General features: G+C 36.2%; 1 protein-coding gene across 1 annotated transcript in view; it reads right to left on the reverse strand.

Annotated features, from left to right (window-relative positions):
* Window positions 1–16,826, reverse strand: part of NR2C1 (nuclear receptor subfamily 2 group C member 1) — a 46,889-nt gene that overhangs the window by 13,715 nt on the left and 16,348 nt on the right. Inside the window, exons 5-11 of the mRNA XM_005421601.2 lie at window positions 15,350–15,457; window positions 10,693–10,923; window positions 7,221–7,302; window positions 5,021–5,200; window positions 2,950–3,097; window positions 2,760–2,850; window positions 882–1,063 (exon numbers count right to left, since the gene is read on the reverse strand). Coding sequence (XP_005421658.1) covers window positions 882–1,063; window positions 2,760–2,850; window positions 2,950–3,097; window positions 5,021–5,200; window positions 7,221–7,302; window positions 10,693–10,923; window positions 15,350–15,457 — 1,022 coding nt within the window. The remainder of the gene's footprint in view (window positions 1–881; window positions 1,064–2,759; window positions 2,851–2,949; window positions 3,098–5,020; window positions 5,201–7,220; window positions 7,303–10,692; window positions 10,924–15,349; window positions 15,458–16,826) is intronic.

Genomic DNA, 16,826 nt, shown 5'->3' on the forward strand with positions numbered 1-16,826 from the left:
CTTTACCTAGGAGGACACAGCAAAAGCCCAAATCAGCATCTATAAGAAGTCGGACTGACTTTCTAAGCAGTAAAAAGAAAGGAGCAGAAAAAATGCAATCTACTTGCAATTATACAAAGCAGTAGAGACCACAAGGGAAACCAGATTTTCAGCTACTACATGCCCACCTTTTTCTGCAAAACAGATTTACTCCACATACACTTTCAGAACAGAATGTAAAACGTGGGTGGTGTGTAAAAGAATATTGCTGGGACAGCAGTCAGAAGCTTGCATGAAATGACAACCAAGGAAGAACAGGATTGTGATTGATGGCAAAACTGTTAATGTTCTGTATATACATCTTACACATATGCTCACCACAATGTCTCAGTTAAAGCCAGTGCTAAACACAAGTTTGTAAGATACTCAGTGAATGTATTAATATTGGTAGTGAGAATTCTCTAACTTCTCTTGTGTAGGAGGAAAATGCTTTTCAAGCTTTTAAGGTGATTAATAGTTACAGGCACTTAACACAGATGAGATCTCTTAAGAACAAGTTTTCCAGGATGATGCAAAGTACTAAGACTATAGTACAAGACCTAACTAAGACCTACCTCAGTATGGCCAACCAAAAGGTAAGAAAATCAGTTGTAACACTTATACTGAAATCCATTTCAAGTACAAACAACTAAAAGTATTTATTTCTCTAATGGAACTTTCTTTTAATTTCACTTGGAAGAATCTTACAATATTTACCTTCTATATGAGCTCATGCTGATATTACTATTACTTTTAAAGCAGATACATTTCCTACATTGTGATGACTTAACTAATTGCCTGGTCTGAATTGACAGAGACCTTCTCTTGAAAAGGATAGTATTTTTAAATGTAACATGCCTTACCTTGTAACATCACTACTAGCTTGTTCTTGCTTGAGTTCAGATAATGATGCATCTCCATTACTCAAATTTTCGATCACGGATAGCTCTGTACTGCTTTGTGACACGTCTTTGCATTTACTGAGATTTGCTAATGAAGTCACCACATTTGCCAGTGTACTTAAATCTCCTTGACATGCTTCTACCTAAAGGAAAAGAACAGCTTTTAATTCTCAGATAATTGGCAGCAGTTAACCTGCAAGAGAAGAGCCTAGATTTCACATAAATGAAGAACAGAGCATATACAAAGATATACCTGTAAGAAAACTGTTTTCAGTACATGAGTAACCACAATACAGCAATCAGACACTGCACTGCATCTAAAATATGGAATATTTTGACATTTACTTGTTAAAAGTAATAGCTATCTATCTCTTTCAGAAAGAATACTACTGATGGTAAGCAAGTGCAGAAAGATTTTACATCTCTATGCACTAGTCTGTCACCAGGAATATAAGACTGCTCTAGATTATATTTTTAGCATCTTCCTTCACCATGTAAATGAGTCAGTAGTAACAGGGGAGGAGAATGAGAAGAAGGAATGCATGAAAAGTCACCATTATAAACAAACATAAAAATAATTATGCTGTAGCCTTTTTGGTGTTTATGTCTTTGTTAAACTACAAAGGAAAAAAGCAATTCAGTACTGGCTAGCAATGCAGAGAGGCAGTAAGATGTGTTCCACTCTGTCCCAGGAAAAAAAAAAGTACATTATTAAAGTACATTATTACAGACAAATATGCTGCTGCTAACACCAGACAGAGCAAGCAAAGCAAAATGCATGAAAACAGTATGAGCGTGCTGTTGGTCACTCCTCACACAGGGTACCATTTGTTGTTACTTACCCCTAAAATGGGGCACCAATTTCACAACAGTCACACGACTGACACCAGTGTCAGTCCCTTGTTATCTAAAAACTTCCTCTGATTGACAGAGGACTCAAAAGGTTAGCACCAAAGATGGTCACAAGCATCAGCAGTTTATTAAAGCCTTCATACCTTCTCTCTGTTACAATCCCACAAGCAGCACCAAGCAATACAGACTCCTTCCTCTCACAGCACAACCTGCTAGTGCTAACACCACCTCTCTCCTCCTAACTCTTTATACCTTTTCTCTCACATGCATAACACCAGCCGGCCCTTTTACTCTTTTGTGATTGGTCAATACACATCAGCATTCCATGCTTCTTCTCCTTCAGTGCTGGTCACCTGTCTTACACAGCTGCAACTTATCAGGGGCAAGACTGCCTGCAGCACTATCTTCATTCTCTTACAATCCATTCTCCCATTCTAATTTAATATCAGCTACAAAAACACAAATACTCTGCATATGTGAAGAAGCTACCACAAGACTTTAGTGGATCAGTAAGTGCAACAAAATTAAAACAAAGGAAATACAGCTCATAAATAAAATTGTTGATGAGATAAGTCTTATCAGCTTTACCAAAAAAATAGTGATTCAGGAGAAAAAAGTATCCAACTGTATTTACACATGGCACTGTGACAGTGTGTAATAGTGCCATAAGAAGTTGTGAACACTTCACTTTATTTGTACAAAAGAGCGAGCCAAGCATCAGGATTATCCCAAAACAAAAATTAAAATAAAACTGCCCTTAAGACTCCTAAAAATGTGAAGGAAGAGTATTTACTTTGTTGTGTTTTCAGTATTTTTACTGTGTGAGGCTAAGAGGATTCTTGTAAAGAGAAGGCATTTGTAACAGTGGTGAATGTTGTAAAGGAGTGTTTTAAAAATTAATTTAACCAAATAGAACACCCTTCTCTCCTTACATATACAATTACAGCAATTAGCTCTACTTATTATATCAGTCATATCATCACATACCTTATCTGGAGTCATCAGCACAGTAGGTTCACTTTTTATTGCAGACGGATGAATGTTAACAAACATTCCTGACTCCAGCAAACCCGTTGATCTGACAGAAAACAGCACAAGTTTTAATTTTGATTAATTTTTAAATTCAATTTTTTTTTCAGAAGGCAGAGATAGCCACTTCTGAATACAATTTACATACCTTGCTGTTTCATTGTCTGTTACAAAAGTTGGGGTTGCAGCTAATGGACTACGAAGATCTTTCCGAATGTAGATCTTTTCTGTAGAAGCTGCACAGTTTGAAGATTTTTCTCTTGACACTTCAATAGGTTTCCTCTCACACTGTACAGCTACAGAAGTAACACCCAACTATTAAATCACCTCAAATTACAGAATAAGAAATAATACTTTTTTTCTTTATTTAATATTTGTTTTTAATAATAATCCCGAAAATAGCTAATATATATATATTAAATATATCCCACAACCAACACGCTAACAAGTTGGATAAAACCAGCACACCAACTTGGTGAGTTCTAAGTGAAATGATGTAATAGTCAAAGTCTGAGATGGAACATATGCAGCATTTTAAAGTCAAAATTAAGGGAGACATCTCCTCATTTTTCATTTGAATCAAAGTGGCAGCTTAAAGCTTCTCATTCTCTCAGTTTCACTATCTCACATTCTCACTTCCTTTGTAAAGGACTCATGGTATGTTTTTCCATGGATTGTGTGTCTCTGTTGTAACCATATAACTTCATTCACTTAATGAAATCTTCTCAAGTTAGGACCTCAGACAAAACAGAGGGAAAGGTACATTCACAAAGTTGAGTTCAGATCATTTAAGATAAATCTGGGCAAGACTCTGGCTCACAGTCACTGACTTCAAACAAGTGGATTTTTTAATTTGACTCAGTGAAACAAGGTGGAATGAACTGGGGCTTTAGCCTACAGATGTATCATCTTGCTTTGAACATTAAAATGAAACTTACAATATTACCCTCTATGGGGAAAATGTGGAAATGTGAAAAATGTATAACTTCAGATAAAAAAACTAAAAACTTTTCAAGATAGCAGTAGACTGTGATGCTATTCAAATTTTTACACTGATAAGTATCTTTAACCCCATATGCTGTAATTTTAAGTATTGACAATGCTGTTGAAGTCAGCCTGCAACCCACAAATTGTGCTTTAAAGGGTGGGAGATGGAGGCAAGTATTTCATCTTCCTTTGTAAATGCTGTGCTCAGTAGCAGGGTCTCACTTTGCTGAGAAAAGGCCAAGGCTTCTTCAAGGGACAAATAATCCTCACTGAGGGAGCAACAGTCCAAGACCATGCTAAGTTTTCTTTCCTTTCTCCACCCCACTGAGGAATGAGACTTCTTATCACCAATCCTCTCTCCCACTCACTATTCACCCATGACCCAGAGACTATTTTCCTGCCTTCTGATCCCTAACGCAGTGATTTTGCTCTGCTTAAAAAAGTCTTCTGTGGAGGGGCCTTTTCTTACTTACTGCCAGCTGAACTAGAGGGTAAAGATCCACTTTCACTGCCCCAGCTTTTCCTCCCTTTCTGAATTAATTTCCTCTGTGTTACTGATTTCTGCTGACAGAGGCAGGGCTGTAAGGAGGAAATGTCCACAGAAGTTCAAGAGGGTCAGTAAAAAAAGTGCAGGATGACAGAGAGCAGAGAACAAGACCAATACTGTATGTACTACAACAGTGTCACAGTATTAGGTCTGAAGAATTTGTGTTTTGTGTGATTTTCTGTGTATTTAGTATTCTGATACTGCTGTGATATCGCACTACCACTACATCTAATGTATGGAAAGCTAGAAATGAACTTGGAATCTGCAGGAATCGGTAAGAACTGAACTTTAGGTCACTATGGATCTCTGCCTTATGAGTAACTGTCTCTGCAGAGCTTTGCCAAAAGTGAACAGCAATCTCAGTTATGGAAAAACTGAAAGGAAGGTGGAGTTCAAAAAGTTCAGTAACTTGAACTCCACAAAAAAAATGCAGACATGTTTGATATTTGCCATGTAGGAACAACAATTCATTCACTTTTATCACATGGCATGGAGCTTATTAAGCTTTTAAAGCAAACACCTGAAAGCATTTAACATTTCTGATACACCAAACTTTCTTTAAAGGAAACAGATACAACGATTTAAAAATATGTAACCATGATAACAATTTGTATCTACACAAAGCATAGCTTTTGTAACATGAAGCAGCTGCCAGGTGAAGCAGTTTGCTCTTGTTCAGACTTACAATCCTGTTTCATCCCAAAGGCGATGCATCTCTGCAGCCTACAATACTGGCAGCGATTCCGGTGGTGCTTGTTAATGACGCAGTCCTTCGTTCCTCGGCAGGAATAAACCAAATTCTTCCGTATGCTCCTTTTAAAGAATCCTTTGCATCCCTCACAGGTCACTGCTCCATAATGACGCCCTAATTACAAAGCAACAGAAAATGTGACATTAATTTTACAGTATCATATTCATTTTTTAGACTTGACATTTATTAAAGACAAAATATTAGCTATTTTACCCATGGATTGTTTTTCCACGGATTGTGGGTCTGTGTTGAACCCACATAACTTCATTAAGTGAATGAAGTTCTCAAGTGAGGACCTTTTTTTCCTCATGGGTTGCAGATCTTAAAATATTCTGGGGCTATAAAACAACATAAAAAAGCAGGTGAACCATTTTTCTAGTTCAAAGCACTTAAACAGGATTTTACAAACAGGCAAGTTGCTTATTAAATTATTTCCTTATCTATTGACAGCAGTGTTAAAAAAGGCTAAGAAAAAAGGTCAGTAAGAACATAGCAAAAAAATTTTAATTTATAGATTTCTCTAGTAATTTTCCCATGATTTCTCATTACAATTTCAGCTGTTGAAATTGTATGCATTAAATCTAATGCAACAACGGAAAGTGCAACATGGCATTTGACAGCATGAGGCAATCACTTCAAAGCTTTATTTTCACCTTTCATTTTCCTAACAGGGAAACGGTATGTCCGTAGTTCTTGCAGTAAAACATCAATGAAAAAATAATCTAGAGTAAGTACAATTTTTATTTTTGAAGACCAGTTCTGCAAGTTTTCTGTATAATACAAAAATTTCTAAAATATACTACAAAAAGTAAGTTTTACAATTATTTTTAGAAGTAAATTATTTTGATTTTGCATAAAATATAAACATTAAAAAAAGGATTGATGAAGGCATGCTTGGCAGTTGCAACTATTTTAATTTATGAATCCTTGAAATACCTATGGCACATTACAAAATAAATCACAAATATGACCTAATTTAGGGGAAAACACTTTAAAGTTCTTTCCTGAAGTTTCTAAAAATTCTGACAGCTTTTCTAGATTCATTTATCACAACCTTTTTACCACTACTAAAATGTGAAATTTCAAAAGCATCATACGCATTCAAAGTATATTGTCTGAAACATTTTAGTGGCAACTGGATTATGAATATTCATTCTGCAAAGTACCAGGGCTGCTTCTTCACCTACTCTTTTGATGTAGCTTCTTGGATTCCAGCTTGCAAGTGTCTGCAAAGCAGCTTTCATGACAGAGCTTGTCACATGGGAGGCTCTCCAAAACCTGCAGCTGCTCAGAGGAACATGGCACTCTCCCCAGAGTCATCACCACTGACCAATATTCCAAGGCCAGCACAGGAGGAAAACCTCCTTGGATCTCCAGCCCCTCAAGGGAGACTCCAGCCCTCCTCTGGGGAGTCAGAGAAGTTTTAACAATTAGAACACACCGATCAGATCTTTGCCTTAAATTCGATGGAAATTTCCTTGGGATGGGTAAGGTCTGACAAGTTTTAGAGCTCTAGCAACTGTATTTTTTATGTAAAACTTTGCCAATTTTTTGAAAAAGAGATTTAATACATTTTACTTTCTAGCAAGTTTGCTCCCTGCTGAAGGGAGACCTCATAGTAGTCTGCAGGTATCCTCACAAGGGGAAATAGATGAGCAGGCACTGACCTGGCACACTCCCTCCAGTGCCAGGACCCAAGGGAATGGCATGAAGCTGGTCAGGGAGATTTTAGGTTATATGTTAGGAAAAAGGTTCTTCACCCAGAGGGTGACTGCGTACTGGCACAGGCTCCACAGGGAAGTGGTCACAGCACCAGCCTGACAGAGCTCAAGAAGTGTCTGGACAAGGCTCTCAAGCACAAAGTGTGATTCTTGGAATGTCCTGTGCATGGCCAAGAGTTGGACTTCAGTGACCCTTGAGGGTCCCTTCCAACTCAGGATATTCTATCATTCTATGTAAAACAACAATAAATTCTATCCATGGTTACTAGAGTACCACTTAGTGAAATTCTCCACTGCATGTACAGAAATTTATACATGTATAGGCATGCAAACTGTTACACGGCTTCAGAAGAATTTTAAACTGCTTTTATAAATTGCACCACCTTAAAAAAAAGGAAGAAAAAACCAAATACCTGATGCTTTGTCTCCACACACAACACACAGATCAAACACTTTATTTAGGCCCTGTTCATTGGGGGAGTTGTCCGTTAAAATCTGAAAAAAAGTGTGAAAGAATTTAATTTTTATTTTTCTTACCATCTAGAAATAGTAAAATATATCTCATGCTTGTGTTTTTTGTCTAAGATAGGGGACTAAATCTACAAAGTATCATGTTTTCTTGATTGCATCTAATGGTCTTCAGAGACACAGTCGCTACCTGCCATGCCACTGTGCTCCCTTTCAGGAGGGAACAAGCGTTTTATTTGTAAGCTTTTGAGAAGAATTCAAGATCACATTTCTCTAAATACTACTTTTGCAAAATGGACTGACATTTTGAAAAACTTTCAGCATCTGCATACTCTTACCATTTGTTCAATTTTATATTTATATACTAGTGGCTCATCGATAGTACAAAAGAGATGAAAGCACTAAACAGACGGAATTAAAAAAATTCCTTGTAAAGGCTACTAGACCTACACAGAGGTTTATTAACTTCTTTTTTTATAATACACATAGATATGGGCCAAAAGTAAATGTACTCTGGACACAACCTTTAACTTCCAACTGGTATATAGCTTGGCTTTCAGTAACAGTTTGACATTATTAAAATATTCTTGTCTTGTTTCAGTCATTTATCTCTGATACCTGTAAAACTTTGTTAAGCACATAATTTTAGAATCCCAGTACTACAGGGCAGGCACCAGAACATTTCACTTAATCTTTGAAAACTATCCCACCACAACATAAATAAAGCAAAAATTCCATTTAAAAAAGGAACATACAAATGACAAATAACAACTAAACATCATCTTGACATAGAAAAGAAAAAAAAAAGTTCTTCTCATTCAAAAGAGAATATAGTTCAGAAGCTTTAAGAGTTTTTAACTTCTACTGTGCCTTAAAGGGAAGCCAGACTCCACATTCTTGCTTTGCATGTTCAGAACACGTCCTCGGATAAAAAGGGAAGTAACCAAAACAGAAAGTATTCTCTCCTCCAGAGAGAAAATTTCGAAATTGTGCTTTTTAGAGTTTGGAACATAGTACAGACGATGTATGTAGAAAAGTTTAACAAGCATATTTCTTTCTAGTTAGCCTTGTTACCAATACAGTCTCTGAGATTCATCTCGTATGTTTTCTTTAAAAAAACCCAACTTTTAAAGAAAAGTAAGATGATGAGTTAAGAGAATAGTAACCTCTTGATCCTTCCAAATTTCCAGTATTAACATTATGTATTTTCATGATATTATAGAAAATATAAATTCTAAGTCCTTCCATAAATTAAAGCTGCACTGAAATGGGAAGTTCCACATAAGGAAGGACTACAGAAACGGCCCATAAGGAGATAAAACCCCCAGACTCAGAGAACTTATTAACTGACCTTGAACATGAAGAATAAAAATTTATTATTAATATGAAAAAGAGCCACTGATGTTAAAATAGATGATGGGAGAAAGGGTCTTGCCAAATGAGTCAATGTAAAGATAAGATGCAATAACAGAGAGGTTTTTGGCAGAACAAACAAATGGGCATTTCAAGTGAAGGCTACAGAAGAAGAAGAAGAAAACAGGTGAAATTGGAGATGGAAAGATCATTCGAGGGAGAAAATACAAAAGATCCCAAAGGGATGCAGGCGAACAGCAAATGAATGGTACTCTATATTTCCTGAAATTTTAAATGAACAAAGGAAATCTCTACCCATATATATCAGAGGACAACAGAACAATTTAACTAGAGTGACAGAATACCCTGTTGCTTCTCAAACTGATATATTTTGCCCAAATGATACCATCAGAACTACAGCTTTCAATCTTTTTTACAGATTTCCTCTTTTCCTGAATTTTGCCTTATAAACCAGTGTGGCATACTTCTCATCTCTTAAGTTGTCTTTGAAAATAATTTTTACATGGACTACTCGTATCTCACTAGTTTATATTTTTGTTGAGGCTTACCTAAAATACAAAATGCATGATAACACTAAGCATGCTTCAGTGCCTCTCAATAGGATTGGCTTTTGCTACTGGTCCCCTATTCACAGTAATAAACTTCTTTGGAGCAAGGACCTAGGGTGTCCATTTGCAAAGAACTGTGAATTTCAAAAATAGTAATATTATATAATACAGAGAATCTTTCAAGCTTACACAATGTGTAGGTAGTGAATCAGTGGACGGGTTCACAGAAGAGCACAAACTGAACAGTTAAAGAGTCTGCAGCTGAAAAGAGATTGCTTGAAAGAGGATTTTGTAGTGATCTATAAACCCCCACACAAATCCTTAATAGTATCTTCCAGTGCAAGAGACACCTAATTAAACAATTCTCTCAGACAGTAAAATAATCTAACGTATTCTTGGCACACCATAGGATATTATATAGAATAAAGCTTACATGATCTATATAAATAACAAAAAAAGGTTGTTTAACTTTAATAGCAGCTATCAAATATGATGGTCCAACTGCAGTCTCCAAATCAGGAGGTTCCTCTGCACCATCAGCTAATGGAAGTAAAAGGATATGCTCAAAAAGATCATTATTTACTTGGCCATCTTTTAACATTTTTCCTTAAGCAGCTGTTTATGGTCACAATGTTTAAGTGTTTGATACAGGACTAAATGGACTGCAGCCATCTGAATGTAGTCTGGCCCACCACTGATGTATTGTAACAGCAGCATAAATGTGTCTGGGTGGAACACATGCAGTAACTGTACTGCAGCTGGATGCAGTATCCTCCTACTTCACGCTGAAGCAGGTCACATCTCCCAGCTCTTCTTGCATGTTTCTGACACTCTTCACAACAGTGCCATGCCATCCCTGCCAGGCTGGGACAGAAAGCCTGGAAGTTGGAGGGTGGCAACTAAGGAAATGGCACATACAATGTGCATGGGAGTAAGGTACACTGGGGACCAGCTAAGGGAGTTACAACCCTGCCTGGCAACAATATCACATTAGTAAACACAAAATATTAGTGTTATATCCTCACCCCCATAGAGTCATGTATTGCTCCACTAAATAGTCTGAGCACTGCTGTGGACTAGAATTCACACAGCTGAACAGCAGTTGCAACAGTGTGTAAAAAGGAAAACCAGCAAAGGGAAATGTTAAGAGAGAAGGACAATGGAGAAAAGTGAATGTTTTTCAACAATACATGAAAACAGATGGAGAGTTAATGAGCAGAAATAAAGGACCGTTGGCATGGCAGAATCTGGAAATGACAATAAAAATAACTGTATTCTTCCTAATGTCATGAGCCAACATATAAATTTTAAAAGCAAGAAATTTACTAAAAAAAGTTTTTTCATAATTTTTAAGTATCCACAGTGAGTCATAGTGCAAGGAAAATTATACTTAAAAAAAAACCAAAAAGGAGAACCCAGACAGACTTATTTGGAAATAAAACATCTTTTCTTATCCCATTTGAATGAAAAATATGAAATAAAGTGGATTATCTACCTGGATGTGTTGTGCAGATATATCAGGGGATGCAAAAAACAGTTGGTTGACACCTGCAGCATCTGGAGTTGCTAGGATAACTTTTCCTGGAGTGGAATCTTGTCTGGCAAGGATCACCTTGCTTGGGGTAGAGCCATCATGATTTGTTAAGATGAACTGCTTGCCTGCTGAGCTCTGATCAAGTGATGTAACAATCTGAATCTTCTGGCCCGTCTGCTGATCTGTGACAATCTAATAATACATTTATCTCAATTGTTATGGTGATTTAACCTTTTGGACCCAATCCGGGCACTTGAAGAAAATGGGACTTTGCCTTTCACATTTGAGAAGCAGGATCATCTTCCCCTCCATCACACAAGAGCGAATTAAACTCAGGCAAAAACCTGGATTTTCACTGTATTTGAAACACATTTCAATCAAGGGTGTTTGAAGTAAAACCTGAGTTCGTATTCAATTTTTACAACTGACACGTGTTTTTACAACACTACTGAAACTCCTGACAATTCTAACATCCAGAACTCAAGGCATGTCTCTAGCTGAGCCCCAAGACCCAACAGGTTATAAGAAATCTTAAATCTTGAATTCACTGCTCTCTACATGAAGTGTTTGCAGCACCTCCAAGGTTTGGTTACTTAACAAAAAACTTCTTAAAACCACAAACGTAGACGTCCAAGCGAAAAAAGTAAGCAGTAAACAGCAGGAAAAGCAATTATATTTTTGCACCTGTATATACATTTTAGACTTCATTTTGTGGGGACCTTTTTTTACATGTACATTTCTAAATAAATTAGTGAAACAGAATCTCCTTCCCTGCCTTTTTTTCTTTTCTTTTTTTAAGGAAAAAGAACAGATCTACAGGGTGTTTTTTTCCATTTTATCCCTGCTTTCAAGCACAAATACAGCAGAATTTTTATAAAATAACCCTCTACTTTCTGCCAACTTTGTCAGAAGATTATAATCCACGGAGAAAATAATCAGGATTCTATATATATTCCATTATAAATCTCACTTTTAGTCACTGCATATCTCCTTAAAAATGTCTATATGGAAAACTGCCTGGTTTATTCTGGAGACTAGGGAGAATTATCCTACAAAGACTGTTTCCTGCAAACTATTTTGAATTACAGATCAATAAAACAGCTCCTATTAACTTGTTTTTTAAATTGTAGAAAAACATTTATGTTTATCTACACATCCCTACCATTCATATTGCAGATATGAATTTTATTTTTATTACAGATGACATTTATTTACTTGTCTAATATTTACCGTAACTTGTTCCCCATAATTGGAGTGCCAATATTAATTGTATTTCCTAGATGGAGAACTATGGCACAAAGAAACTGAAGGAGGCATAATTTCACATGAATTCTTTATCAACTTTGCTATTGAACCTTCACAACAGGCTTATTACTTTCTCTAAATGCCCAATACCTGTGTATAGTTTGCATTTTAAAAAGATAAGCAGTGATGAGTATCCAATTTCAACAGTTATAACACAATATTGCCACTTTCAAATATTCATAAATCATGAGTTTCATTACACAAAACAAATGTGTTTCCTTCAGGTGGCCTTGTGCTCTTAACATTTTAATGGATCAAAACTCAAATCTTTTTCTCTACACAATATGATTAAAAGTGTCTCTAAGAGAAAAGTGCAGATAAATGATAACATTCTAAACGCTAAAGAACAAAAGTTATCATGGGATTTGGGGTGTAGGGTGAGAAGCCAATGCCAAAACATGACAATAATTATCGACACGATAAATTTTCTGTTCAGTTTTTTCATATATCCTCATGTCTGGGACCACATATGGCTACAGCAGACCATTATTTCTTTAAATTCCTTTAGGCTGGTTCTATATTCTTTAGAAGGCAAATTTCCTTGCCCTTTTCACTTCCCTTCATTCCTTAATTTAATTTTCTTTGTTCCATTTTCCTTCATTCACAATCTTTATTTCTCTTTGTAATTTTTTGTAATTTATTTCTCTTTGTAATTTTTGGCTATTTCCAAAGTAGCTAATATTCCATTCCTCTTCTTTCCAAGCATCTATTTTATTTGGATTAGGAGAAATCCAATGTATATTATGCTCAATAGGGTGCATAGATGTACAAAAGCCAAACAGAACACTGCGCTGTTTTTTGAATTTCCAGACCTGCTCTTTGAAAGACACTCTTAACTAAAATGTCTCCATATCAAATCTTAAAAGCATAACTGTGAGTACCCCAAAAAAGGTACATATTCCATCTAGTTAGGTTTATAAAAAGTATACCCAAAAAACAGCATGTCCCAAATAGTAAAGACACAAACTTGAAGTACAGCTGAAACTATTTTTGGAACATATATACTAAGTCATCTTTTCTGCTACTGTAGCCCAGCTGTGTAATTAAAAAAATATATGTACTTGTAGATAAATAAGGCAGGACAGTAGGCAGAAGAACCACTGATACATCACCCAGTTTTCACTTCACCTTCTATTTAACAAATGGAGTCCCAGTCTTCAAATGGGCTCCTGCAATTCTAGGAGGATGCCCAGGCAGTTTTCACTACATGATAAAGTAGATATAGTGCTACATTAATATCCTTACAAAGCTATTCAACCTGCACAAGTGATTTCTGCACCTGACAAGCATCTGACAACTGACAGAGCCATAAGAGAAAGCAGTTTAAACAATTAAGCACATTCTTGACTGCAGCTGACCTCTTATGGCCATACACCTGCAAAGCCTCCACCTACAATGCAATGGGGACACTGAAAAGTGGAGCAGTTCAGCACAGCACAACAACTTGCAATACCTAAATGTCAAGGTAAGAGAAAAACATTGTCAGAGGGAAGAGGAAAACACTTATCTTCTGACCACGAATCCACCACGAATCAGTGACAACACACTATCTTTCTTAATAACCTGAAACTCAATATTACTAAAACAATAATATTATAAAACAGGAATATATCAATTCAGGATTGCATAAAAAATACACTACCCTCACGTATTTCAAATAAGCACCCTGATGATAATGGAAGACATTATTTTCCTTTATTGCCTTTAAGCCTTTTTTGTTAACAAGTTTTGATTTCCATTTTAACATCATTTCAATAAATTAAACACCTCAGTAACTGTGTGTTCCTATTTTACAAAAAAGAAAATGTCTAAACACAGACAACTAATACGCTTGTTTATAACAGGAGCAATTTTGTGCAGAATGACTGTTGAACAAACGGAAAATTCAACTTTTCTCACAGAAGAAATGCTAGCATTCTCTAAGAGTGACTAATGGAACATGTTTTAAAGAACCTTCTACTGAGGATTTTCTATTTCATTGTTTCAGATAATTAGGTGCATTTAATAACAATAAAGGAAAAAATATTGATTGGAAATATAAACTCAAAATTATTAAATGTAGCATTTATGTGGGACATTTCATAGAGATACATTTATTCCTACAAACTACATTGCTCTTCACATAAATTCTTCTCTGAGCAAAGTTTTTATTACTAAGTTTGATACTAGTGATGTTTGTAGATGTCTCTTGCAGGAAGGATGAGTGTTTTGACTGAGTGTTGTACCACACACATCAACAGACAACAGCCAAAGTGCTTACCATCCGCTTTGAAGACAGAATCGTGTTTAATTGATGAGCACAAATTAATTAATAAAAAGTACAGCTGTACACAAAGCAGAGAAATGGAGCAGAGGCAGCTGAAAGAATGAAGACCTACAGGGTTGGCAAGACACATACCACAACTAGAGCACAGATAGGAAGGTAATAAATTTTAAAAAAGCCCATAATGTATGGGGGGTGGTTGTGAAGAGCCTTGGAAGGTTGAAAGCTTGCACATAATGTACCAAAACAGAAGAAAAACAGAGGGCAATGTTTAGAGCAAAGCTTGTAAAAGAAAAAGCAGCCAAGATTATACTAGCAGCTGGCTCATTTAAATGTGTGCTTTTGTATGAACAACATATATCTGAGAATATTTTTTACATTTATTCTGCAGTTGATATTCTTCTCTATCATGAAAATTAAACTGATTTGCACTGACTTCTAAAGCATAAAACATAAAATTTCATTCCCCAAATGTTCCTAGTCTCCATAAACACATTTCTGTGTTGATTTAAGTACCTACATTGCCAAAAACTTCACTACCCTCACTTTAACTGGAGGTTATTACTTGGCCAGGTTATGGATTATAATACCAAGAGATACAACATGGGTTGGGACAACCAAAAGATCAGAATTCTTCTCAGACATTAAGTTTCTCTGCACTTTTTCATTACTTCAAAGATACAATGCAGTATTTCCCTCCCCGCTTCTGCTCCAAAATGTAGAAATCCTCCAACTTATTTGAACTACCAAATAGACAAAATATTCAACTTTCAAGGAATAGTTTAACTTGCAAAAAGTATTTTTCTGTTCAGTGATTTAGGATATTTGTGATGTTAAAATTCTTACAAGGGAAAAAGAAAAAAAGGAAAAAGAGAGGAAAGACTGGAATGATGTTTTATTCCTATTTATACAGTAAGGGTCTCTGCCATCCGAGGCTGAATTGTTACATTAAAGCAAGTAACATGATGAAAACAAAAAAGAACTGCATGTGGAAACTGGCAGAAGCAAATAATTCATCTCTGCTTTTAAAATGCATCAGATGAAGCATACCTGTATACGCTGTGATAAAGAGAGGCCCGAATCTGCAGGGACAATCTGTATTCGTTGTGCTGTCCCATCCATTAGTGTTTGCGTACCACCTTCCTGGGAATGTGTAACCTAGAAAGGAGAAACAAATGTCATGGACTGACAACAGATATACTATTTTAATGAATCCACTACCTTAATGGAGTAAACTTTCAGGTTTCATCAACTTCCAATTTCTCTGAACAAGGTCACGGAAAGTCTGACACTCTTATTCTATAAAAAAAGTGAATGCTTGTAATCTAATTCAACACCCTAATTTTTCTAATTAGAAAATTCTGATTTAGACTCTGAAATGAAGGAGTACCTTCCAATGTGAAATTTACAAATACTTTAAGTGAAGCAATTAATTGTTGACATGTCTGCGTATGGCAACCGACCTGAATATTTACTACTGTTGACGTTCATGAGATACAATATCTACCATCATAGCTGTGCTGTTTGCAATAAATGTACTTTAATGGCTCACTTGAAGTGAGAGAAGGGTTTTTTTGTATGGAAACACAGCAATTGGCAGTTTCAATTCTGTTTTTCCGTTAAAGAATTCTATACTGGAGAACTATTAACAAAGGGAAAACGAATAAATTGCGTAAAGTTTGCAAACAGTGTATCTTGCATTAAAATCTCTGCATGAATGCTCTCAAACACAATTCATTGAAGTATTTTAACAATTATCAGTATTTTAAAAATTCTTCACAGCCTACAGCCAATGGCATGGGGGGAAGGTATTGTGTTATTCATTACATTATCTGTCAATAAAAATTAAGGAAAGCTCCTATTTGTAGAGGCTCGATCAGAAAGGCCAGATTTTTTTGCACTACAAAGAGAATTTCTCTTCACAGAGTTTACAGACACCTTCAAACTGAAATTTTGGTCTTAAATTCCCAGGTAACTCCAAAACCTTTTTGCTATTCACAAAACTGCCTGCAACATCCTACAAATCTCTATTACCAATAATTCCCAGTATCTACACCATTATACCAATACTTCTCTGCACCTCATTGCCCCTCTGCCCCTCCCAATTAATATAGAGAATATATATGTATATTGCAGTAAAGGTGCTGTTTCATAACAGTTTGTGAGGCTTTTTGTTCCTCCTGGATCAGCTTCCTGATTTTGCAACCATACCATCATCTAAATGGTAGTATCAGCAAACAAAAGCAGGCCAGAACACACAGCTCAAGGTCAGTATGACAGAGGGATGGGATGGAGGGTAAGACTTCCCCTTCTAGCAGAAATAGCCCGTGTTGATTTTGATATTTTACCCAAAAAGGTGCTACTTTTGGTAGCAGTCTCATAATCTACTTGCTCCTCTCCCCTCAGTGTGGTAGGTAAAACTGGCTGGTTAGTCATTCCGTGATCTGAAACAGGACACCGATGCAGGCTGAAAAGCAGCTCAGCAAACAAAGGCTATTCTTAGCACAGATCTTCACAGATCTTCTTC

This window comes from Geospiza fortis, unplaced genomic scaffold, assembly GCF_000277835.1.
Source record: "Geospiza fortis unplaced genomic scaffold, GeoFor_1.0 scaffold186, whole genome shotgun sequence".
NCBI classification, from domain to species: Eukaryota; Metazoa; Chordata; class Aves; order Passeriformes; family Thraupidae; genus Geospiza; species Geospiza fortis.